The 27,245-nt window shown below is 26.6% G+C and overlaps 1 protein-coding gene across 4 annotated transcripts in view; it reads left to right on the forward strand.

Annotated features, from left to right (window-relative positions):
* The window catches only part of LOC129965854 (uncharacterized), a 53,403-nt gene that overhangs the window by 17,483 nt on the left and 8,675 nt on the right, over positions 1-27,245 (forward strand). For all 4 annotated transcript variants that reach the window (XM_056080090.1, XM_056080094.1, XM_056080093.1 and 1 more), the window contains 14 exons: positions 163-274; positions 2,064-2,109; positions 2,308-2,435; positions 3,300-3,438; positions 7,662-7,755; positions 7,860-8,079; positions 8,723-8,782; positions 12,909-13,094; positions 13,195-13,305; positions 14,747-14,909; positions 17,594-17,663; positions 18,627-18,809; positions 19,974-23,637; positions 26,709-26,934. In XM_056080090.1, the coding sequence (XP_055936065.1) occupies positions 163-274; positions 2,064-2,109; positions 2,308-2,435; positions 3,300-3,438; positions 7,662-7,755; positions 7,860-8,079; positions 8,723-8,782; positions 12,909-13,094; positions 13,195-13,305; positions 14,747-14,909; positions 17,594-17,663; positions 18,627-18,809; positions 19,974-23,637; positions 26,709-26,934 (5,402 nt within the window). The remainder of the gene's footprint in view (positions 1-162; positions 275-2,063; positions 2,110-2,307; positions 2,436-3,299; positions 3,439-7,661; positions 7,756-7,859; positions 8,080-8,722; positions 8,783-12,908; positions 13,095-13,194; positions 13,306-14,746; positions 14,910-17,593; positions 17,664-18,626; positions 18,810-19,973; positions 23,638-26,708; positions 26,935-27,245) is intronic.

Raw genomic sequence — 27,245 nt, forward strand, 5'->3', positions numbered from 1 at the left:
TGAAAACTATTTATTTATGTTGAAATCTTTAAATTAAGGAAATGATATGTTCTTTAAATTAAATTCATTGATTTGTAGAAATTATTTAACCAAAATAAATAGATATATTATCAGTAAATATATTTTTTTCTTGTTTATAAACTTTGGCTTAATTTTTTACAGCCTTGTAACTTATTACAATGAAAGGGATGCATTAGACACAAAATCTTGCTTAAATGGCAAACCTCCATTTTACTGGAAAATTGAATATGCATTAAATAATACAGAGAGCAAAGTAAGTAATGGTAGCTTTATTTGGCTGTAATATTTGCTACATATTTGTATTTTATTGCTAAAATTTCTTTTAATCTTTCATATTTTTCATCTGTTTTTGAATATTTTAAATCATAAAATAAGAAATATTTCTTTTAATAATTATTATTAACCATTTGGTTCTTGGTGCATACCTGTGGTAGAAAAAATAATTTTAGAAATATTGTTTGAAATTTAAAATTGCTATCTTGTTTAATTAAGAATGATATTTATTTTCTTGTTGTCAATAAATATATTCATTGAAATCGATAGATATATAAAGAAAAAGTATAAATTATTTTTATTCTATTTTTTTAAAAATTTATTGTTCAAGTGCTTTAGGGTAAATAATATTTTTTGTTTTTCTGTCTTCAGTAAAGACAAATAAATTTCTTGGCTACCCAATTTGTGAACATTCAACACACAACTAGCCATGTGAAAAACATGAATTTTCTAGGTTCAGTCCACACACTTGAAGTAATTGACCTTGTGCTTTGTTGACAGTAATCAAAAGTGCGTGCCAAATTGAAAATGCAGTCACTTAGAATAAAAAGGCATGTTGGTCAGAATAATGGGAATGCGTGGAATGAGCACATCTTCATTTGACTTTCCATTATGAATAGTTGCCTCGATTTCTGCCACATGTTAATCTTCTGATTCTGATGCACGTGATCTTTAGCACATGAATGTTATATTTTTATCATGATGATCTTTAGATTCTGAAGCATGTGAATTTGCAATGCGTAAATGATCTGCTTCATTTCTTGCTTGCCGTCCCTTTTTGTTTCAGAAGCTTGAATTTGCTTATTTCTGCATGCTGAACTGGTAGATGTATTAAGTGATGAACGTTTTGAAGGCATATTTTTTGAAGAAGTAATTAACATAATGTATGCTTATATAAATGAAATATTGTTTGTTGATTCATTAAACAAAAAGAAAAAGTTACTGTTTGCAGTGGAAAATTTCCATTATATGTAAGTTGCCTAGATCTGCATCAATAATAATTCTATTTTGAATAATAATTCTATGTGTGAGATATACTCTAAATAATATGTGCAGTACGCCACAACCAAAATATTGACAGATATTGTCATTCAGCAATATCTTGTATAGATGGGTATTCATTGACAAATAGAAAAAAAATTAGCACTTGCATTAAATATTTTAGATTTCATTTCACTCGCATGGATTGACATTGGGAATCATAATTTTATTTTGTTTGATATATGTATGATTACTTCAAATGACATAATCTGTTTACTGTTTTTCTTTTGTCAATTGTCAATTTAAAAATAGTGTTGATTGAAATGATTTGTTTGTAAATTTTGTTGTGTTCAAAATAAATGCTAATAATTGTACTTTGTTTATAATAAGCAATAAGTTGGCAAAGTTTTACACAGTTGCATGAATGGTCAAGCAGTACATAAAATATGAACAAACAAACACTTATTTTTATATATTAGATGATTCTATAGTTTTGCAATTGAATTTTAAATTAGTGTTTATTTATTGAAAAATCCTGACTCTTTTAAATGCTAATGAAATTTAAAAGAGAAAAGATATTCTTAAAAAGATCCTCTTCTGTGCATTCATTCATGTCTTTTTTAATCCAAAGTATTAATTATCAAAATAAGAAGACTTTGAATTGTTATTATAAGCATATAGTAGTTAGACTTTTTATTTAAAATATTTATTATAATATTTTTAACAAAATTATATTAATATTTTTGTGTAATTTTTTTATTTATTCATTGATTTATTGTATTTTCAAGAAAAATGAATCCCCAGATCAAAAAAATCCTGATATAAAGGGAAGAGGTAATATTTTTATTTTAAATCTTTCTTAGCTTTAGTAGTTTTTTCCTGAAATTGTTAGTATCTCAGCTTTAACATTATTATCTTATTTACTTATTTGATAAAATTCCCTTAGGGAAATATTGATATAGCACTTTGCTTCAAGTTTATATGAAATTTTTTTTAAAAAAATTTATTACTCAGAGTTGCAATACTTTGTAGGCCGCGGTTGTCCAGTTGTCTCGGAAGCCTCTTCTGGTAAAGGTCATTCAGTTTCCTCAGGAACCTCAAGCTTGAGTCGTTTAGCTGCAGTAGGTCGTGGTCGTGCAGCTGCTTTAGATCCAGTACATGTAAGTTCTCGTTATTATTTTTATTATTCTTGTTTTAGAATTCTTACTGTAAAAAGATACAATAAATAAAGTAAGATCTTAAAAAGGGGGAATGATTAATAGCAAATAAATCCATATTAACTGATATCCTTCTTCTTTCTACTTAATGGGATTATGTAGGATGAAGAAAAATATCACTTTATATAACAGAATGAGGTTAGGGACTTAGTAGAGATGACGTTTACTAAATGTGGTTATAGGATGAAGATTATTTCTTGCATTACTGACATTTTATTTAATATCCGGAAATTAGTTTGGCTATTCCTTTTTGGCCCTCTTAAAAAATAGGTTTTATGCCTGTAAGTTTAATGCCTATTTCAAAAGGAATGGAAGGAATTAACTTTTTTCTGTTGAGTGTTAGAAATGTTATGTTTTTATGCAGCTAGAATTTAAATCTTTGCATGAAATAATTTGTATTTCTATAATCTTCCTTAACATTGTTTTATTCATTACTGTATTTATTTCTAATGAGATAACAAGAATGGTAGCTGTAGTAATCAGAGGAAGATAACTTGAAAAATGTCGCAACCCCCCCACCTCCCCCTTTTTATCATGTTCTCTGTTGTATCAGAGGGTGTTTAAGATTCAAAAGGCTAATGCAAAAAGAATATTAGGGTTAAATTCTATAGGAAAAAGTTAAATAGTTTTTATTTTTAAATATGTGTCTGAAAAATATGTTTTTAACTTTTAAAAGTAAAGAGAATAATTTCTGAGATTTTTATTTTTTGATATAAAATATTTAAATGTAATAATTGTATAATAATTTAATAATTTAAATGTATAAAATATTTAAAAGCATAGATATATATAGATGTTCTTTTGCAGTCATTAACAGTTTGCTTACAAGGAGGTCAAAGAATTGCTTATAAGAATTCAGAATCTGTGATTAATCTGAGAGAAAGTGCATATGATCCAGATATGCCAAAGTTAATTTCAAGTCAATGTCTGTTTTGTAAGAAAAAGGGTAAGTAAAATTTATCGTATCTGAAAACAGTAATAAGCCTATTTTTTTAATAAAATATTTTAGTTTTAAAGGTGATATTAAAATTTTGGAATTGTTATGTTTTCTGAACTGCTCAACTACAATTATCTTTCTTGGCCCTAAAGTGTCTTCAACACTTATACATTCTCGCAATTATTTGCCATTCAAGCAGATTTAGTATGAAATTTCTATATATATATTTTTTTATTAAATGAAGTTTTAGATATTAGGAGCTTATTTTAAAGTGTAAGATAGTACACAAAATGTTTGCTAGAAAAGTGCTAAAAATTCACGGAAGTGAGAATTTATATATCAGTTCTCCTCCCCCCTTAAAAAAAGAGAATTTTAATTTATTAGAAATTTGAATTAATAACTTCCTTTATCTTTACATGATTTTCAGTGAACTGGGAATGATCAGAGAATTCTGGCAGATTGGGAAAAGTCAGGGAAATTTATTCGAAAACTAAAAATGTTTAATACATTGTAATTCTTAACAAACTTGACAATTTTCTTATAGTCTTTTTAAGTAGAATGATACATTATTAGTAGCCTTTGGAAAAGAAATATTGACAAACTTGACAATTTTCTTATAGTCTTTTTAAGTAGAATGATACATTATTAGTAGCCTGTGGAAAAGAAATATTGACTAACAATCAAAAATGAAAGCTGTCTATGTTTCTGCACATATGGTAGAAGGTTTACATTTAAAATTTCATCCATCTAGTTTATAATGGGACTTAATTACTGCATGCTTATAACATGCCTTGTTTCCAATTCAAATTTTGTTGGCTATTTTACATCAATTAACCAGTTTATTGTTTGTCCTATTTTTATATTCTATATGCTTATCTAAATATATTCCTTCAGCCTGTTCTTTGCATTATTTATTTTTTATAATTTTATTATAGTCTTTTTAAGTAGAATGATACATTATTAGTAGCCTTTGGAAAAGAAATATTGACAATTGTATTTATAGTTTTATGGTATTATTATTCTTGAATTCACCCCTTTTATATTGATTCAGGGTTATGGCTAGGTTCAGCATTAACTAAAACAATTCAGGTACAGAAAGCTGGCTAAATTAACATTTGGAATTACAATAGAAAAGATAGATTAACTAGCATATCTAATTTATTGCATATATATAAGTATATAATATATTTCTCAAAAGTTTATTTTTCATGTTATTGGCAGAGTTAACAAAAAATGGTTTTGCTTTCAGTGTAATTTTTTCACGAAATTAAAAAAGAAAAAGAACAGTATTTTTCTTATACGAAACCCTTTAACCATAAAAATTTACAAAATACATTCATGTCATCCTTTTAAAAATTTATATTTCTAAATTGTTTTTCTTTTTATGCAATAAAGGGAAAAAAATTGATAAGGATCAATTTCCACATTTTTTCTTTAAGTTACAAGTAAAGCATTTTACTAGTGTGCAAGTAATTTTACTATATTTGATGGGCGAAATATTTATAAAAGTTTTGCTATTATTGTATAATTTCTCAAGGAATTTATTTTTTGTGTTCGTCAAGGAATTTATTTTTTTGTTGAATTATTGAATTATTGTTCAGTTTTGATTTGAATATTGGTAAACAATATGGATAAAGGATACTCCACTGGAAGGAAACAAATAATTCCATTTTTAAGCACTCTGCTGTGCACATTTGTTTTTATTCTTCATCTTCCTTGAGTAAAACTGGCAAACAGTTCCAAGATATGACTGTTTGACTAAAAGTTCAGTATAAAGACCATGATTTACACCAAGACTTTAAGACCATGTGGACTTGCAAGAGGGCATGAACTGGAAAATTAAGTTCGGAATGGGATTTTTTATGATATATGGTATGGTTTTGTACGGTATAGTCTTTAGGATATTCCTCCAGTAAGAAATTTCAAAGTGCAATAACCAGCCACTTTCGAAAAAATAACCCCAAAACTTTGAGCACAGCTTATATACTTGTAATTTGCAGTGGTCGCTGGAAGGCCTGACAGTGTAATTGGAAGAGCACCCGCTCTGTGTATGCTAGACTAGGGTTCTATCCTGGATTAGTTTTTTTTTTTTTTTTTTTTCTTTTCATTTCCTTTCAAAAGTATTTTATAATTTACAAATAATTTTAATCAATAAGTTTTTTTAATTTTTGATGTATTTAAAGTGTTCATTTTCTTAATTCTTTATTTGTGATTTTTAGAAGAAAAATAATTTTAAATTTAAATGCATTTTTTTTAATAGAAAAAATATTTAAACTGAATTAACAACTTACAGATATTTCAGTTTAATATATTGCTAATTTTAATATTATTTAATATGTTTTTTAATTTTTTTTGTGCAAAGATAATTGTTTATTCTCCTTCTTCTTGAATTATAATTTAATTCTTAAAAGAAAAATAATTATAAATATTGATGCATTTTTAAAAAAAATTTTACTCAATATTTCTAGAAATTTATTATTTTTAATGGCATAAAAGGACCAAAATGGTATTTATTCTTGAATCATTGGAAACAAAATATATTTTAACATTCTGCACAATTGATAATTAATGACTGTTCACAAGAAGGACATTAAATAAGTCTGTAGGAAAACAAGTTTCATTTACATTAAAAAGTATTTGTCTTTTGTCGGAAAGTTGGGCAATCTATGGAGGCATTCTGTATTATGTTATTAAAAATTTCGAATAATCTGCCTTTAGATTCAATAACTGAACACCTCCTTTTTGTTTCCTTTGGATTTTAATATTGGGAATCTTTGCTGCCATATTTAATGAATTATCAGCTGCTGTCTTTAATTTTTATTATACATTTTTTTTTAGTTAAAACAAACAATTTAACTTTATTGAAATCAAAATTTTTTTTAATTTTTCAAATTTTAAGATGATAAATAATTTAAATAATTATTATAATCTTCAAAGTTATATTTATATTTTAATGTTTAAAATTTTAATTATAATTACAATTACAATACAGTGTGAATGAACATAATTCTGCAAAAATAATTAGTAACATATCAAATTGAAAGTGAATGATACATTGAATTAAAATGCTTATTTGCAAAATTAATTATATATCAAATTAAAATAAGTAATGTTAAAATTATTAATGTGTTAAATTGAATTATTTGTAAGTTATTAATTGAATTTAAATGTTTTTTTCTATTAAATAAACATATCTGAATTAAAAATTTATTTTTCTTTTAAAAATTAAATTATAACTCTAGAATTAAGAGAATGAACCCTTTGTATGTATTAAAAAGTGAAAACATATTGATTAAAATTATTTGTAAATTGTGAAATATTTTTGGAAGAAAATGAAATGAAAAGAAAAAAAAAATCCAGGAACCCCGGTCTTGCTGACACAGAGTGGATGCTGTCTAAATTGCAATGTCAGGACCTCTAGCGATCGCTGTAAATTACAAGTATATAAGCCATGCTCAAAGTTTTTGGGTAATTTTCTCGGAATCATTTGGCCATTGCGCTTTAAAATTTCACTGAATGAATATCTTTAAGGTATGCTACTTGTCTTAAAAAATCCTATCCTGAATTCAATTTTCCAGATTGTGCTCTCCCTGTATTAGACCAAAACCTTTTAACAAAACTATCCTTACTTTTAAAATATAGATCTTATTAAAAATTAAGGAATTGCATTTTGTTTTGCTAAAATTGTTTGACTGATGATTTATGACTTTTTTTGGATTGAATTTATCTCGGGAAACACATGAATCTCTCAGACGTATGTATTTATTATGCCAAAACTTTACTTATAATGCATAGCTTGCATGTGTGCGAAATACAAATTAAATGATGGGGAAAAAAAAAAAAAATAGTATGTTATACGCCATTGTTTACATCTGCCAAAAAGAACCTTTTTTTTTGGATAATTTCAATGTTATTTTGTTTTTGGAAACACTTTTGTCATTTACTAATAATGTCTGATTCCAATTTTTCTGAAAATTTTCATAATAGTAAGGAAGAAATAACTTATTCAGGAAATTTTGCAGGGGTAAAAATTACATGTTTTGTACCCATTCTACCATTTTAATTGAAGTTTAATTTTGAGGAATGTTATTATCTTAAACTCCAAAATGTGAATTATTTGTAAAAGTATTAAAAAAAAATCCTGTAACATATATTAAACTTAATATTCAATTTAAAGTTCATTATGTTGATTAATAATATTTCTAAATTTATATTGCTTCTTTTATAATTAGGAGAGCTTTCCTGCGAAAAGTGTGGACAAACTTACTGTTCTGTGAACTGTCAACATCAAGATTGGCCAAACCATAAATCTCTTTGTAAATCTTTGTAAGTAAACTCTGAAAGACTGCAAGATTAAAAAAGTTTTTAGTATTTCTATTATTATTTAAGACTATATTTTTTCGATGAACACTGTAATTTTAAATCTTTAGGTTTATGACAAATTTAAAACAAAACCAATTTGCTAATGATAGCAGTTATATGTCTGAAGGCAGCAGCTCAGATAATGAAAAGAAGATGATTCACAATGTGTCTATAAACCAACCTGTTAATAGAAATCAAAGTATCATGCCTCAATATCAAGCTCAAGATGTAACCTCTGCTAAACCAAGAGCCTCACCAAACCGAAATAGTGATAATGCAATTCAAAGGGTAGGCTAAACTTTTTATTTTAAAATCTAATTTATCAGTAAATATTTTATTTCAAAATAGAAATATTTAACTTATATAATAAACACATTAAATAATACTTTATATTATATATATTTTATACTTTTAAAAATATATTTTATATAAGATATAATACTTTTAATGACTTTTCCTTTTAAGAAGTGATTTTTTTTTTAAAACTTTATTTTAAATTGTTCAAAAATTTGTGGAGATATGAAATTCAATTTAAATTAAAAAGATTTAATATACTAATATAAAAGGCATATATATTAGTCTTAAAATGGTTGAATGTCTTCCCATTGCTCTTGATAATAGGCTATATTTTTTTTCACTTGCTAAATTAATTTGACAACAGTAACACAATTTATTGATTATCGACAAAAATCAGAAAATAACATTAAAATGGTATTGTGATTTTTTTGGATCTTGTTTCTCGTTTCTAAACAGGATTTTTAATGAAAGAAATACAAAGTTTATTGCAAGCCTTTCTGCTATTTGTTGCTTAAAAAATATATCAGCTAATTTATATTATTAATGTATATCACCTATTTTTTGATAAATGCTAATGCATATTGATTTATGTTATAGCTTTTTAAAATTTAATAGAAATTCTTTTTATTTACAGAAATTTATAAAAATCACTGAAATACAGGAGCAAAAGCTGTCTTTGAATAAACAATATAAGGTAATTTTATATCTTAATTTTGATATTACAAATGAAAGTCTTTTGAAATACTGAACCTTTTTATCAATAACTAATTATATTTTTTACAGAAGTATTTCTTATTTCTAAGGCAGATGAAATATATTACATTTTGACAGGGATGTGATTCTTTTGTGGATCCAAAGTTCTCTGCTTTATAAATTTCTTATCTTTTCCCGCTTTTTCAAAAATATACAAAACGATTATCTTAAAATTGAAATGGACAAAAATCTCTGTAAAATGTAAATTCAGCCATAAGAGACTACAGAGAAATTCTTAGCAAAAAAAAAAAAAAAAAAAAAAAAAAACAAATCAAGTTTAAAGGAAAAAGTTAGTATCAGAGAAAGCTGCTAAGAAAATATTGGATAAAGCTGCCAAATTGCATTGAAGTATTCATCTTTAAAAAAATGAGGTCCCAGATCTCAAAGATTTCTTTCATGTCTGAATCTTGCGAACAAAATGAAGCTGTTTTTAGTAATAATGTGACTGATGTTCAAAAACAAACTATGAAATACTTATTGAGTCATGTCAGTGAAGGACCTATATATATAAAAGCTAGTAATGGATCTTGAGATTTTGCAAAGATCTATTAACCATTAAAGAAATGTTTGCTAAAATATGCTGGTCAGTTATGTTTACCATATAGCACTGCTTTTTCCTCATATTTGTTTTTGTATATACATTTAAATTTATTCTGATATAATATATTTAAACTGTATTTGGGGAAATCATATACTGCTTGTCTTTTACTTTCATAAATTAAAAATAAAAAAAGTCAATTGGGCTACAGTTTTAATAATTTGTTCTATATATTGATTGTTTAGTTCATATTTTGCATGTTTTTCCTTTGAACACTGTTTTTGTGTTCATTTTTGGATTTTTTCTCCTTTAGATCAATTACAGGCTTGATTATGTATAGATAAAAAAAGATATATGCAACTGCATTTTAAGCTGCTCTGATAGGTGTAATTATAATTGAAATTTTTTTTTCTTCTCATAATTCATTTCTTAGGTCATTTATAATGAATGGTCTCATGCTATTAATGTTATATTTTGGTAATACGATTCTAGTCTTGGAAATTTTGTGTAACCAAGATTAAAACTATGCAAAAACAACAACAGGAAAAAGAACTTCTTGTATTCCTTGGATGCAATTTTTTCAGTGTTGCCATGCCACTGGGAAAACACAGAGAATTTAAAAGTTGTTTAAAAAGACTGGGAAAATGCAATGTAATTTGAAAATTTTCATAGAAACCTGGACAATACAGGGAATTTCAAGTTTCATACACACTAAAAGATATGTCTGGTAGCTGATTCCCTCACCTAACAATGAAAGCTTTCTTCAATTTTACTATGAAAATAGCGCAATGAATTGCGTTTCATTTACCATCGAACTTAAGCATTATATGAATGTTTACTTATGATTTTATACAGTTTAATAATTTGTAAGATTAATGTCATTGAAAAAAAAGCATTTTCTTTTAGATTAAAATTGTGATGTATTAAAAGATTAATAAGTATACTCATTTGATTTACTTTTATGATTAGGATAAATCTGATTTTGTCTGTTAAAGGAAGGACGTGGTTTGGGAAAAAGACTTTGGGATTGAATTTAGTATAATCGTTGTATGTCTATAGGATGTTCAATCATAAAGATATTAAAGTGTAATAGCCAGTGAGTTATAACAAAATGGCTTTCATAACTTTTGGCATAACATAGTAAGTTAATACTAGTAAGTTGTTGTTCTCATGAGCAGCTCATTTGCACAGCCATCTGCATATCCACTGGATGTTTTTAGTTTGAATTTGTTCCTCAATTATTCAATTTAAATTAAGAATTTACAAATAGTTTCAATTAATATTCAACTTTTTAGTTAATGTTTTTTTAATATCTAACTTTTAAACAGAAATTACAAATATAAATGCATTTTAAAATGTTCTCTTTATTTAGTTTAACAATTTATTAATGATTTTAATATGCTAGTCATTACTAGGCATAGATATTTGGACTTTAGATTATTTTAACTATCTATGTAATACAGAATTAATTAAAGATAAAAAGATAATTAGTAATATTATCTCTGATCTCCAATGGCAATAAATAACACCGATTTGTTTTTTTGAGAGTTTTGGGGAGAATGGGTGCTGTAGAAATGAAGAATTTCAAAATATGGTTGAGGTGATGCTAAACGCTGAAAATGCTAAAAGCTTTAGTTTTTTTTTTTTTTAAATTAAAGGTTTTTGTTGTTGAATTACATATCTTTATTTGGATTCTTGCTAATGTTATTTTCGATTTTCCTTGTAAGTATATATGTTATCTAGATCATGAAATAATTGATTGTGAGAAAAAAGATGCACACACACACAAAGCTCTATTTCTCTGGTCTTCTATTGGTTTTGAACAGTCATTAAAATTTTTTTGTCTGATTCTGGGCCATCAATATTCAACCCTTTTTTTTATTATTAAAATCGGAAATATTTGTTTTTGTATGTGATAAATTATCATGTAGTCTCTTTAATTACCATGACATACCCAGTTTAATATGATTTGAAACAAATATGTCAATCTTAAAATACAAAAATTTAAACTTTTAACAATTTTAATGCAGTAATAATTTAAATTGTTTATTGCCTCCAAAGTTATAATTTTTTTATAGTTTAAAAATTAAATTCTCATTGTAATGGAAGTATTCAATAGAATATTTATTTTTGGATAAAAAATGAGTAACATAAATTAAAAATATTTGTAAATTGATAATTTGAAATAATTAAAAATTAATAAAATATATCCATTGTCAATCCTTCTCCCCCATTTGCCAAGTGAATATCTTTATTATTGTCCTGATTTGCCACTAAATTTTTGATTCAGTTTAAATTTTTTTTTTTAATTTATAATTATTTTTCTGTTAAAAAGGTAAATTGTTATTTAAATATTTGAAGAATATATGTTTTTGCATAGAAAATGAGCAACATATTAATCAAAAATGCTTGCAAGTTGTTAATTAAATTTTGGAAAAAAATTTAAATATCTGCGATTTAATGCTAATTTCATGGATAAGAAGCATTTATGATGATCATGCTATTTAACAGTGACAAATTACTAGTGCATATTCCATTCCAGAAGTTTGAAAGTTATTTTCTCTGATTTGGTTGGCTGAATATGCACTCTCAATACATACTACCGTTATACTAAATTTCACCTGGGCTCATGTCCTCTCCTTGCAAAAGAAAAATAATAGACAAATTTATTTGTTTGTGGCTGCTCACTTTTGAACGAAAATGTTCTGTTTTCAACTTTTTTGTACACTCCTTCATAAAAATGCCACTTTTATGTAGTATAGATTTTGCTTTCACATGTACTCCATTAATTATCGATTTTTACATCCAGAAATATAGCTTCTTTCATAAAGTCAATTCATATGTCATAATCCCTTTTTTTTTCTTCTAATCTGTTTCTTGGTATGATTTATTTCCAATTAATAATTCAAAAACTTTAATTTATTCTATTTCTTGGATAGGTACAAATAATTTGTTTGAGGCATTAACTTTTGTTTAGCATTCATCTTATTTGTTACACTTTTAAGCGTTTGTATTCCTTACACATAATTGTTTTTTCTTCAATGGGTTTGATCTAAAACTTGTTATGAATCTACTGATTGGAAGTAATAACTACATATGAGATTTCATCTGTCTAACTTATTATATTTTTTGTTGTTTTATATTTAACAATGTAATTTAAAGCCCCCTTCCAGATTCTGCATGGTTTAAAAATAGAATTTCTTCAAAATCTCAAAATTGAACAATCATGCCAACTGAAAGTAGCTGAAACATTGATAATGACTTTTGATTGAAGTGAATTTCGTTATCTTAACTGTGCAGAATAGAGATTTTGTTACTTTGCCTATTGAAGATTTCCCCAATCTGCATAATGTATAGCAGACAGTTATAAAAACATGTAAATAATTTGTGAGTTCAAAATCTAGAAAATATTATCACTACTGCTATGGAAGTGTTTATCTTATTATAATTTATTAGCTAACCTAATAATTTAGAATACTATTGAAAAACTGATGAAATTTTTCTTACGAGTATTCATACATTTTTTTAGGTGTCTGTCAGCAAAATTTGCAGTCCTTCCAATTTCTGGGTACATTTAGATGGAGCTGAGAAAGTTTTGTATCAGATGGAAAAAGAAATGACTTCACTAGTGCAGAAAATTCCTGTAAAATGTGCTGTAGGTGATGTTTGTTGTACTTTTGAAGAAGGGAAATTCTTACGAGTGGCAATTCTAAAAGTAATAAAATTTTTTAATTGGATATTTTTATCATTTCTAAAATTTTCATATGAAATTCTTAAGTGATATGCTGGAAAGAACTAACTGATTTTTTTTGCAGGTGATGCCAAATTCTTCGATTGCAAAATATATTGATTATGGGGGAACTTCTGATTTGTCGAATAATAAGCTTTATTTTCTGCCTCAAATATTGAAAAAGTACCATGCACAAGTAAGTTTTGCAAATTTATTGTAACAATGATAAAATATTTATATCACTTAAGGGATCACCCCCAAAAAAAGTTTACTAATAAGAACGAAATCTTTAATCGGTAGGAAATACAATAAACAATTCATTTTAGTCGCATAATAATACAGTTTAGATTTACTGTAAGATTTCATAATTTTTTTAGTATATTATTATTCTAATATATTAGTATTCTTAAATATGAATGATTTTAAACTATTTTGACATAAATTTTAACTTTTAAATAATTGAAATTATATATGAACACTTAATCATAATGATTGCACATTTGTAGCAATAACTGTTTAGATTTCAGTTTTTATTTGAATCACTGGTTGTATCCATAATCATTTTTTTTCTACAGTATCTTTACAGTATTGAAGTTCTACAATATTTTTGTGCATATTGAATAGATTATGCAATAATTTTTTGAATTTTTTTCTATTGCTTTCAAGCTTTTAGCAGATAACTAAGCTTCTCAATAATATTATTTAGAGCACATTTTAGATATAATAAGATTCATATAATTATGAAAAGATCTGGTAATCTGTGAATATATTTATTGTTATCCAAGTCTTCATGTTTGTTTTGTAACTTAATGTGGAAGATTTAAAAACAATTTATGTTGTTAGATTTTTCAATTACAAGAAATATCATTATTTCTCTCTTCAAAATTGTGAGTTAATCTTTTTGCCTATAAATAACTTCGCTGCATCAAATGTGGATCAAGGAATATTAATCATATCACTTAACCAGGGCCAAACCCAAAACACTTCAAAGACTGGATCAGTGTCAATCAATGTCCATTCATCTACGTCTTCATCAAAATTTTTTTCAGAACTGCTAGAAATAGTTCTTTGTGTGAACACTTGAGAACATGGAATATTCTAATCATTGTTGCTTTCTTTCTTTTTTAGACTTATAGAATCACTATCATATGAAATCCGATAATCCATCATATTTTGTGATCAATACCTTTGTCAGAATGGCTCATTTTATCAATGTTGTAATCAATAACAAAATCAGAAGAAAAAGTTCTCCCTAATATAGGACTTGACATAGTCTTTTCAGTTGTATCTAGTCTAAAAGTTATGGAAGAATTTGGACATGTGTATTCAGTGTTAAGACTCATGTGGTATTGAGTTATCTGATCTAAGAATCTGTTAGCTATATTAAGTAAAAAGTATTTTTAAAAAATGCTATTTTTTAAACCCCAAAATGGAGAAATGAAACGATTTTTTTTAAAAATTGGAATTTTACATTTTTAAAAAGTTTTTATTTTAAATCTTGAAATATATATGATCCAAGCAAAATTAAAAATGGATCAAAGAAATTTTATAGAATTAATATGTTTATTATAATTATTTCACTTATTTGCATATATGGCTTGCTTTTAATATACTAATTTATCTAATGTTAATTTTAGGCCGTGTGCTGTAATTTAGTGGATGGTATGAGCCATGGAAATGTTAGTTGGAATGAAGAAGAAATATCATCTTTTAAATACCATACTAAAAATAAAGTGTTAATGGGTCATGTGCATGGATTCACTAACAATATATATAATATTGCTTTGATGAATGAAGATGGTAAGTAAATTTAAGAAAAAAAGCTTTGTCTTATTTTATATCCTACTTTGTCTATGTTATTGTATAGATCAGTGTCCTTGATTCACTATTAATTTTTGAATTTTAGCATAAAAATTCTTTTTCTAAATTCTCTGAATTTCAGCAGTCTTTATATATATATATATACAGTACACTCCCGATTATCCGCGGAATTGGGTGGCGCGGCCGCCGCGGATAACAAAAATCGCGGATAATCCGAAAAAAGCTAAAAACGGGTATAGCAAACGAGGTTTGCTCTACCCGTATACCAAACTTTGAAAAATCGTTTTATGTACAATAAAACGTAAAATAAACAGCAGGAAATGTTTAACTAACGCTTAATATTTTAGTATATCACTCAAAACGAACCTAAAATGCATTTTGTTAATGAAAACAGAAAAGTGCTTTGTACTTACGAGAGGCGTCAAGGATACACAGAAAATTTAATACATATGTACTGTTTTAATACTGTAATGTATTATGTAATTACAAAAGCATAACTGTAAAACTGCACCTTTTTGAAAAAATCAGTCAAAAAAAAAAAAAAAAAAAAAAAAAAACTTTGTGCGGCAGGCGCGGATAACCCGCCCGCGGATAATCGGGAGTCTACTGTATATATAAGGGATGATCCATAGGATTTTTTTTGTTCATAATGCTTTTCTTAAATATAAAATAAAGCAAATTTTTAAAAAAATAGGAAATCTTCTGTGTTAGATTTGGGTGGTGCTATCATATATATGTTGATATGTTTTTAAAAAACGTTTTGCATAAAATATTTAATTAAAACATTTCTTTTTCAAAATTTTCTACTTGGGTTTCTTTAAAAATAAGGTTGATTTTCCCCCCACTATTTTTCCCAATTATTTAGTCATAACATTAAAATGTCAATGAATATTGCAGAAATGACACATTTTTCAAATCCTGAAAATACTCAGAAAGTTTTTTAGTGTTGTAAATATTGGCCTTTCAAAGTCTTTGTCTAAAATATTTAATCCGAACTTTTTTTTTTTTTTTTTTTTTTTGCAAAATGTGATATTGCTATATGTGCTTTATTGGTAAAACTCCTTATTCCTTACAATTAAAATAGAATGTCTTGTATTATACAAATTTTTGATTAAACTGTATGGAGCATTAATTTTAATAAATAACTAATTCAATAAAAAGTTTAAAAATAATTTTCTTTTATTAGTGTACTAAAAAAGCATTTTATTTTGATTATTTATATTAATAATTAAAGCCAGTCTTTATTTTGAAATTCCTTATTATGAACTACTGAAATCATTCTTTTTATTAAATTCACAGATATGGAGCATCACATGTATGGAATTGAAATTTCAGTTAATTTGGTTAAGAAAATATTAGCAATGTATTGAGATCATTGTATTGAGATCACAAAAGCACATAAAGGCATTTCAAAATCATAGAATATTACTAATAAAAATTATCACATTTTACCAGTTTCTTGTCATTTAAAGAAATCTTAAATCCTTAAATTTAGCCCTTCACTTAAAAATTATATATTTATGAGTAAAATATTTTTTTAATCTCATTTTTGGTATAAAAATGACTCCAGTTTACAATAAATATTTTCTATTCATATACTGGGCTAATGATATTCATCTTCAATGTAAAATTTTATGTCAAAATCAGCTTTAATAAATGAATTTCTCAAAAATATTAATTTTTCTCTCAATCCAATCAATATAGAATTTAATAATAATAATAATAATAATAATAATAATATATATATATATATATATATATAAAATTTAAAAGTATTTCAGAATCTTATTTTAAACTTACCATTATCCTTTTTATAAATATCTGAAACTGTCTTGCAAGCAAACTCATTTCATTATTGTCAAATATGAATAGCTGATATATCTCTCCAAACTATCATATCTGTATAGTTGTTGTACATCCTGCATCCTCCTTTAAAACCTAAACTGATCCATCAGTACAGAATATACTCATTCAAGTTAGGCTATTTTAATAGGAGAAGGAGTTAAAATTAATATATATATATATCCTTTTAATGGTAACTAATGTCCCAGCATTTGGCATTAAAAATACCCCCCCCCCCCCTATAAGTTTTAACATTAGTTATTTAACTATTTTCATTGATCCATGAAATTATCTTCTATTGTTGTAAGTTGAAGAAGAAAGATTCTATTTTATATCTGTATAGTTTACATGGGGAACAAGAAGGTAAAGTTATAATACCACAATATTTTACATGTTCAAATTGTAATATCCTGAAGGTTTTGTTTTTAAAATGCATTCTGATTTCATGGAATTTGATTATTTTCGAATAATTCTTATACATAATCCATATTTTAATATTTAATTTTTATAATCCCCATATTTTAATATTTAATTTTTATAATCCCTATATTTTAATAATTTTATAAAATAAGGTTATTAAAATATGACTTTGATGTCTATTCATAATTTGATGCTTAGAAATATGTATATGGAGAATCATGAATAATAAGTTATGAAACAACAATATTCTAGGTTATTCAGGTTGCCAAAGGCGGTTAGTAATTTAATGTTATAAATTTCTAATTTCCATAAGAAAATAATTTTCTTCTTGTTGTATAAAGTTTTTATATTAAAAATATCACTTAAATATTAAAATTAAAAAAAAATCATCATTTTTTTAGGAGTGTCTTTGTATTCTATTTTGAAAGCTGGTCAAATGGAAGAACTAGAAGTTTTTTCTCAATCTAAGAAGTTAGTATTAAATTTTATTCACTTCAAAAAATTTGTAATAAGTAGAGAAATGGATATACTTAAATTTAAAGATAAGTTATGAAATATTTCTGTATCTAAATTTCTCTATTTCTGTTGGAATATTCTTATAAAAATATAGTGGGAGGTTTTTCTTGAAAAATCAAAAACTTGAATTTATGTGATTTGTAACTCACGTGAAATTTTTATTAATTTTATCTGAATGTTGTTTTCTCATCTTTTGCATAATTTTCGACATCATTGAAACATTAAATACATTGATGTAGCTAATAAATGTTTTTAATTTAATAATAAAAATTTTATAAAGTAGATAATTTCTTTGTTTTAAAAATCTCTCATTAATCTTTGAATAAAAATTAAAAAAAAAAAAAACTTATGCAGTTAAATTTGATATGTATAAGAAGACTGATTTTTAAAATTTAATGAATTTCTGAATGTGCACTTTTTTTTTGTTCTGTTCTAAAATTAATATTCATATCTACATTAAAAACTTGTTTAAAATATTTTGATATGAAAATTTAATTTTCAGCAATGATGATTATTTTTCAACAATGAAATCTTTCAAAATTATTTGTTTAAAATATTCCATTTTAAAAATTTTAATGAAGGAGGGTTTAATACTTTTAAAATAATTCCTGATGATTTAATGTACTTTTGCCTTATGTGTTATTTATAACTCTGATATACTGAAACTTATATAGAAAGTATGATGTCAACAATGAAATTATGCTTTATTTCTAGGTATGATTTTGGATTCAATCTTACACTTTCTCTTTATAAATATTTGAAACTGGTATTCAAAATGATTAGTATTGTAGAAACATAATTAATATTTACAAATTGCCTTTTGTATAAATTTTTTTGATGATTTAAAATTTTAATATAATGTTTGCATCAATTCCTTTTACCTCATAATAATTTTTTTCTCTTAATTTCATGTTTTAGCTCTTTAACAACAATTCCTTCAGTGCTATCTAACCTGAAAAAGGGAGATGAAGTTACAGTAGGCTCTGTTCAATTCGAAGAGGATACATTCTGGGGATTTTTGGAGAATGGCTCACGGACTAAAGTGTTAAAAGAATTGAGAAATTGTCTTCAAAACGTTGATACTGAAGATATAAGTTTGACGTAAGTTTTCTGGTATATTTTGTTATTGATATTACTTAGTTCTTTAATTTCAGATTCTTAATTTTTTTCTCTGTGAAATGTTCATCTTTTATTTGCTCTTTGCTTACCGATTAGAAATAATGCAATGAAAAAATTTATCAAGCACTCTACGGAATGGATTGTAATTTTTTTACTTTCAAGATGTCACTACTGCTCCATATTTTTTTCAATTAACTTATTATTTCTAACGTCATAAAATCATCCATTTAGCAGCCTATTATGCATTTATCATTTAAAATACAAATGCTCAATTTATAACTTAGAGTGTATTAAATAAAATAATTCTTACTTTTCTATTAATCGCCAAACAAAATTTATTCTTGTGTACATTTTATTGTTTCATCTGTAAAACTTTATTTTTTCTTTCCCTCGGCTGGTGCTATATGTTTAAGATTTGAGTAACACTTGTTAAAAACTGATATATTAAAGATGAAATAAATAGTTTACATTTATTGCTTTAGATTTGAAATAATAAATAGTTTGCATTTTTTTCAAGGAATTCATTAAAAGTGTTATATTTTCTGTCAGTCATATATAGTATTTTATTTTTTCTGGTAATTATATAGGTATAATAATGGGGGGGGGAACCATTAAAAATAGACATGTTATCCAAATTAATTAATTTATTTTTATTTTAACATGTAATCCTATTTCTCTTCATCTTCTAAAGAAAACATCCTTTCTATATCTTGTATTAATTGGGAGGGAGGAGAAGAGGAAAGAGATAAATATAAATAAATACAAATTAATGCTTTTGATTTTTAAAAATTCTTATTAAATATTTAATCAGCATTCAAAAACCACAATGTGTTGTTAGTGTGCACTGTACTAGTGGATGATTTGTACAACTGCAAATACTGTTATCCTTTTTATTTGGATAAAGGAAATAAAATCATATAGCTCTGTATTTTGTATGAAAATGCTTTTTTTAAAGATTCTGTTTTACTTTTATCGATTTTTCTTTGTTTTTAATGTATATTTTTATTTCTACTAAAAAAAAATTGCTCACTTCTTCATGCTGTATATAATAGAGCTGTTATAGGAGATAATAACTAAATTTTTGATTAATTCTACATTATTAAGATATTTCTTGAATACTATTTAAAATTTATTTTCTATTTACAGCTGTGAAGAAGGAGATATTGCTGTTGGGTTTTCACCTAGTTTGAATCAGTTCTATCGTTGTATCGTTTTAAAGAGGCTTCGTAATTGCTTTCTTGTTCGTTACATTGATTATGGAAATACAGAAAGGATTACCAAGTTGCAATCTATAAGCCCAATGCTTTTACAGAAAAAGTCATATGTTATTTGTTGCAAAAAACCAACCATGTGGTCTATTGATGATATGAAACGTGTTTTTGAAGCAACACGCTTAGTTACTGTGAAAACTGTTAACAGTATGTCTGCTGAACTATCATTCAGTTACAAAAATGGACCAGTAGTTATTTGTTGCTATCCATGGTATCATGGAACTACAATTGCACCATTAACAAATTCAGCTTCAAGCACATCATCTTCAAACTCCTCTAAATCACTAGGACCAAAAAGCAATATCAGATGCTCTCAGTCTCCAAGGCAAAAAATCTCTCTGCCTCCAAAAAAACTTCCATCAAAAGCTGAAATCCCCCCAAAATCAGTAATTACGAAGGATCTGATATCTGATAAAGCATTAAATGAAGCTTCAATGTATGAAGTAAATATAGTTTGGATGAAAGATGTTTCCGAAATTTATGTCCAGTTAATTGAGGATGAAGATGCTATTGAGAAGTTATCCTTAAATATAAATAAATATTGCAATTCTGATCCATGCTCTCCATATTCACCAATTGTGAATGAAATAGTGTGTTGTAAATTTGAAAGTGATTCACTTTGGTATCGAGCACAGGTGACTGGGAAGAGTAAAGACAAATGTAAAGTGTTTTTCATTGATTATGGTAATGAAGCTGAGGTTTCTATCAATAATATTAAGCAATTACCTCAGAAATTTGCTGTTCCTAAACTCTCATTTTGTGTTTCTCTCTATAAAATAAAAAATGAAGACATGAATAAAGAATTACTTGATAAATTCATGAAAGAAAAATGGTCTATGAAGGTCTTGAAGAATTCTAAACAGCAAACACCTACAGAAGTAATGCTTTATTTGAAAGGAATACCTTTGACTGAAATAGTGGGAAGGAAAAATCATTCAAAGACCTTGCTACAATTTCAAGAATTGCCTGCAGGTATTTCCGATATAGTGATTTCGTATCATGAAGTTGATAAGATTTATGTTCAACAGCTAAAGGATTTACAAAATCTTTTATCTTTGCAAACAAAGATAGAATCTCTGGTCAAAACAGATGTTTCAAAACCTGAAATTGGCAATGTGTACTGCTGTCTTTCTAGTGATGGGTGCTGGTACAGAGGACTGGTTAAAGAAATATCCTCCAAATCAATTCTAGTTAATTATATTGATTTTGGTAATGATGAAAATGTTTCAATCAACAATTTAAAAGAACTGCCGGGTGATTTATTTTCTCATCCAGTGTACTGTGTTCCAATTGCTGCTCAGAATTCGAAGCCAAAATTTAACCCAGAAACAATTTTTTCAGTGGAAGTGATTGGTAAGAAAGATGGGGTGCAATCAGTGAAGTTTTTGAGCATCCCACAAAACGCTGAAAACCCCAAATTGTATGATTTAAAAAAATTGTCTCTAGAAGAAGGGGTTAATGAAGTAAAGATTTCATTTTGTGAGAAAGAGATATTTTTTTGCCATTTAAAGAATCATTTTTCAGATTTTGATGCCTTGGTTAAAAAATTAACGGAAGCTAAGTTGGAACCTCTCCAACAGGCTCCTGCTAAAGATGATTTAGTTTGTGCTAAAAGTAGTGATGGTTGCTGGTATCGTGCATCAGTACAAAACATTTCTGAAAAGGACTTAAAATATAAAGTATTCTTTATAGATTATGGCAATTGTGAAGATGTGACATTTGAAAATATCCAATGCCTTTCTAAAGATCTTCTTGATTTCCCTGTGTTTTGTGTTCCTGTTAAAATTCTGAACATTGAAAAGGCCAAAAGTGACTTTGATTGGAATTCTGTATTTTCAGTTAAAACAGTTGGTTTTTCGAATGATAATGTGCAGTTAGTTGAATTAATACTTCCCTCTAAGGCAGTCTTACCAAAATTGAATTCTTTAAAAAAACAGTTACTTCCAACTGATAAAGAGATTAAAGTTTCTGTATGTAGTGCGAACGATAAAACATTTTATGTGCAGCTTACATCCTCAAAAGAACTCCTTACCACATTAGAAGCAAAATTAATGAAAGCTGCTGAATTCAAAGATCTTTCTGATTTGCCTGAGATTGGTGATGTAATATGTGCTAAGTATAATAAGGATATTTGGTGCAGAGGATCTGTAGAAAAAGTCTTCGCAGAAAAGCAATCCTGTGAAATTTGTTTTATCGATTATGGTAACTATGAAGTTATTTCATTAGAAAATATGAAATTCCTTCCTATTTTGCTCTGTACATTCCCTGTGTTAAGTGTTCCTGTTAAATTCAGGAACATTGAAAAACTGCAAGAAATTGCAGCATCTGTTTCCAACATTGAGTTAATTGATTTTCCTGTTAGGGTTATTGATTCATCTGATGAAACTTTCACTGTTGATATTGCAATTCCAGAAGATGATATTCAAATTCCATTCATTGAAAGTGAAATGCTTCCAGAATCGCCTGTTGAAGTTGTAACCGTTTATCAGGAGGATGATGTATTTTATGTACAAAGAGTTTCTAATGCTGAGAAGCTGCAGGAAATGACGATTGATCTGCAGGATCCCATCTTTTTGAAGAAACTTCTTAGTTATCCTAAAGTTGGCGAGCTCTGTAATGTTAAACATGATGGTCAGTTTTATAGAGCTGTTATTAAAGAACAAATTTGTGAGAATAAATTTAAAGTTTTCTTTGTGGATTATGGCAATCTTGATGTTGTTGAATCTGCAAGTATCTATTGCATTCCTCCCAAATATTCTTCTGTTCCTGGATTATGTACAGCCGTCAAATTTGACGAACTGGTTGATGTTAAAGTTTTAAAACCTGGTGAAATTTATATTATAAAATATACTGGCATATCTAATGACAATGTTCATGTTGTAAAACTTTGTCTTTCTGATAACAAAGTTCCAGTTTCATCTATAAAACAGAATAATTTCGACAAGATTATGGAAAATGCAAACACATTTGAAAAAACTGCTGACAATGCTTTTCCAATCATTGATAATTTCAAGCGGTATATGCTTGCTTCTCTTACTCAGCAAAGACTTCCATTAAATGAACTTAGAAATGTTATATTCTATCATCAAGAGGATGATATCTTCTTTTTGCAAGAAGTAAATGATACTCCTTTAGTAGTTGATGTTCAAACTGAAGTAAGGAGGCATGCTTCATCAGATCCCTTATCTCATAATCCTGTTATTGGTGAACTATTATGTGCAAGAAGTGAAGCAGATGGTTCATGGTATCGATGTTGTGTTGAAGAAATGGTGGCTTCTGAGACATGGAGGATAAGATTTATTGATTATGGCAATGATGAAATTGTGATACGAGAAAATTTGCGATCATTTATTGGTGTATTAGCTATGTATCCATCTTTTGCTATTCCTGTGCGAATTATTGATAGCGAATGTGCTAAATCAACTGTAGAGCTTGGTAAGGTGTATTCTGTTGTAGCTGAGAGTTCAGAAGGTACTGTACAGTTGGTGAAGTTAATGCTTCAAGATGATTCTCATACTCCTTCAGAGAATATTCCTAGTGTAAGTTAATTGTATTTTATTGTTTTATTAATATAGAAAAGTGCTTGGTCAGATTGCTTTCTTTGTATTTCTTAAAAGTTCTTTAGATCTCTTTAGGTATCAATTCATGCTTAGATGATAATTATAAAATTATATTTCATATTTAGAATCCATTATTTATGATTTAATTGTTGCTTATAATACCAAGAATAATATATATTTTTTTCAGTTTGAAGAATTTGTTGTATATTGTTGCATTCGAAATACAATTTTGTTTCATTCAGTATTATTTAATATGTCCACTACAATTATTTGTATTCTTTATCTAATTTAAAATATATGGATGTAAATAATTTTAAATTCTTAATTAGATTTTTTTTTTTTTTTTTTTTTTTTTTTTACATCAGTAAGTTGAACATGCTTTGAAAAAGAGAGAAAAAAAAAAAATTAACATAGGCTTAACTTTTTCCTAATGGATTATTCTAAAAGGAAAGAAAGAAAGAAAAATATTACTGCATTTATAATACTTTTTTATTAATTTAATTTAACAATATTATAGAAGTTGAGATTGAATCTTTGAAGTTTGGTTACCCATATCTTCAATAATCTTCGGGAGAGAGGAAGATGCATATTTTCAGTCTCAATAATTCAGAATTACTAAAGGAATTCTTCAAAAAAAAAAAAAATGTTTTCGTGTAAAAATGACCTTTTATTTTGTTTTATAGCAGCCAAAAGCTGAAAATTGATTTTTTTCCCCTTAATTTTTTATGAATTGCAAATATTTACAATACAACATAAAATTGTTAAATTATAAATATGCTTTATGTTCATATGTGTAAAATATACATGTTTTGATGTTTCGACATTATTGCATATCTGTTAATTTACATAATCTGTTAATTTTAGAGAAAATGTGCAAAAGCAGCAAAATTAATTACATTTCTTTTAATGTCACCTTAATTATTGATGAAGATCCTATTTCACAAGGGCTGATCCAAAAAAAAAAAAAAAAAAAAGTTTACAAGCAGCAGTATTTGGAAAGTAAAAATTGTGGATAGGAATATTGTTATCCAGAGTGGAGACACATGACACTAGTTGTCTTAGACCAGTCGTTTGAGGAAATAGTGTTAATACTGAGACTTGAAACAGCGATAGTAATGGCAAGACATCTAGAGAAGTGGTCTCGCACAGAGGTGCGAGCCGTGATACGATTTCTATGGGACAAGGATCTGTCCCCATTGGACATTCATTGACAAACCGTTGAAGTTTATGGGGGCGAAGCAATGAGTAGACAACAGGTGGCGAAATGGCGTTGTTCTTTTGAAGCAGGCAGAGAAATTGTTGGAAACATTTAGGTGGGAGGTCTGGAGCCATCCCCATACAGCCCCAATATTGCTCCCAGTGTATATTTCCTTTTCCTGGCATTGAAGAAATACTTATCCGAAACAAGGTTCATATCAGAAGGTGATGTTCAAAAAGGTGCAGAGAACTGGCTCAGTAGCCAGGACCTGATTATTACCAAGATGGGTTAAACAAATTGGTCCAGTGGTGTAATAAATGTCTCAACAGGTTTGTTGATTATCTAGAGAAATGACCGCCACATATGTCTCTTAATTACCATTTGTATCTTGTGTCTATTGTTAATAAAGCAATTTTCCTTCCCCTCGTATATAGATATTCAAAAGTAGGAAAAATTCTCATAATAGTTTATATTCATTTTCATAATAGTTAATATAATTTTAAAACAATTATGAAGTTGAAAAGCTTTAGGTCTCAAAAGCTTAGAAAATGAAAATTGAGGGGGAACCCCCCCCCCCCTCCTTTTTTTTTTTTTAAAGTTTATGTCTTCAGATTTTTATTTCAAAATATACAAAACGTATTTTTCTAGAAAAATTTGAATTGTAAATTTGTTTTCATCTCCCTCAAATTACGTGAATTTTGTATTAGTGAAATTAAAGTCTGATATAATTTGAATTTATTTTAGTTAAATTCATAGATAAACTGAAAGAAGTTTTTATTTCTGATTTATGCTGTTATCTTGTATTGGTAATGATCTTTAATAAATAATTTCTTGAAGGTTTTTAATTTCCTCACTGACTTTAAGGTTTAATAATTTTTTAAATGAAAAAAAATGAATATTTTAGAATTGAATTTATTAATGGTTGTTTTGCCATTTTATTGTACAGCTCTTGATTCTAAGCAGTATGTACTATTTGTTTATTTAAAATTAACAATTTCTTGTATTGATTTAAAACTAAAATATTTTTTTATTAACTACGACAATTTGTGTATAAGCACTGCAGAATTACAACAACTCGAACCTTTTTAGTGTGTAATTATTAATTTATTGAATTTTATATTGTATAAGCCGTTTTAGAGCAGTATGGCACAGTGTATACATATATGCATTTTTGATTTCTTGCCTCAGTTAGACCAGAATTTGAGACTAATTTTATTCCAACAATATTCTTATAAAAACAGCATTTTTGGATTTAATAAGATGAAATATGAAAAATTGTTGTCAAAATGATAAATTAGTTTTTTTGTTTGATTGGATTTTTTTAATAAAATTTCTTAATAATGACATTTAAACATGTACATAAACACAAGTAATGCATTAATAAGCATTTACATATATTTCTTGCATCATAAAAGATAGATAAATCCTGTATAACTAAAAAGGAAAAAAAAAAATACCTTTCTATATATTTTTATAAACTAAAAAGGAAAAAACAAAATACTATTCTATATATTTTTATAATAAAATTAAATTTCTGAATACTCTTTCATAATCTTGACTTAAACGAAATTCTGTAAAAATTTCCATTATTTCAATTCACAAAAATTATGATTTCTGTGAATTCTGAATTGACTGAATTCTGTGAAGTTCTAGTCAACTTCTGAATGTAATGTTTGCCATATGTGGTAAACTTACACAAATTAGAGCAGGGGGAGTTCACTAACAAAAAAAATGATATTCTGCATCAAAATTGTTGCTCAGTGACTATTTTTCTCAAACTAACATAAAAATGACAGATTTTGTATGCTTTGCTTTAATTCATAGAGGTATCATAATTCATTTTTCTTTTTAGATTGATAATAATACAAACTCTGAAGTCACAGAAATGTGCCATAATCCTTCTGATAGTGAAATTTCTTCAGTAAAAGAATTATACATATCTACTAACACAAATCCTGAAGACAAATACTTCTACAGCACTACTGATTATGTGCAGTTTCCTGATGGAGAACAAGACATTATTATTTATTCTGTGAATGAAGAATGCCTTTTATTCTGTGCCCCTTTCAATCCTGATGGTAAGTTTAGTTATGTTGCTTTCTAATTAAGTACATGCCCCATTGCTTAAAACTGTGTTTTAATTTATTTTTAAAATTTTTTATTGGTAATCTTTTATAAAATCTGATAATAAGAAATAACTTATTACAAGAATCCCCAGGAATTTATATTATAGAATATAAAAATAATATAAAATAGGAATAAAAATGAAAAAAAAATGACCAATCTATTATATTGTAAATATTTTCTGATCAGTTAATTTACCTGTCATAATATTTATGTCTATAAAATTTTTCTGATAGTACTGTAGTATCTTAACACATTTGATAGG

The sequence above is a fragment of the Argiope bruennichi genome, chromosome 4 (genome assembly GCF_947563725.1).
Source record: "Argiope bruennichi chromosome 4, qqArgBrue1.1, whole genome shotgun sequence".
NCBI lineage: Eukaryota > Metazoa > Arthropoda > Arachnida > Araneae > Araneidae > Argiope > Argiope bruennichi.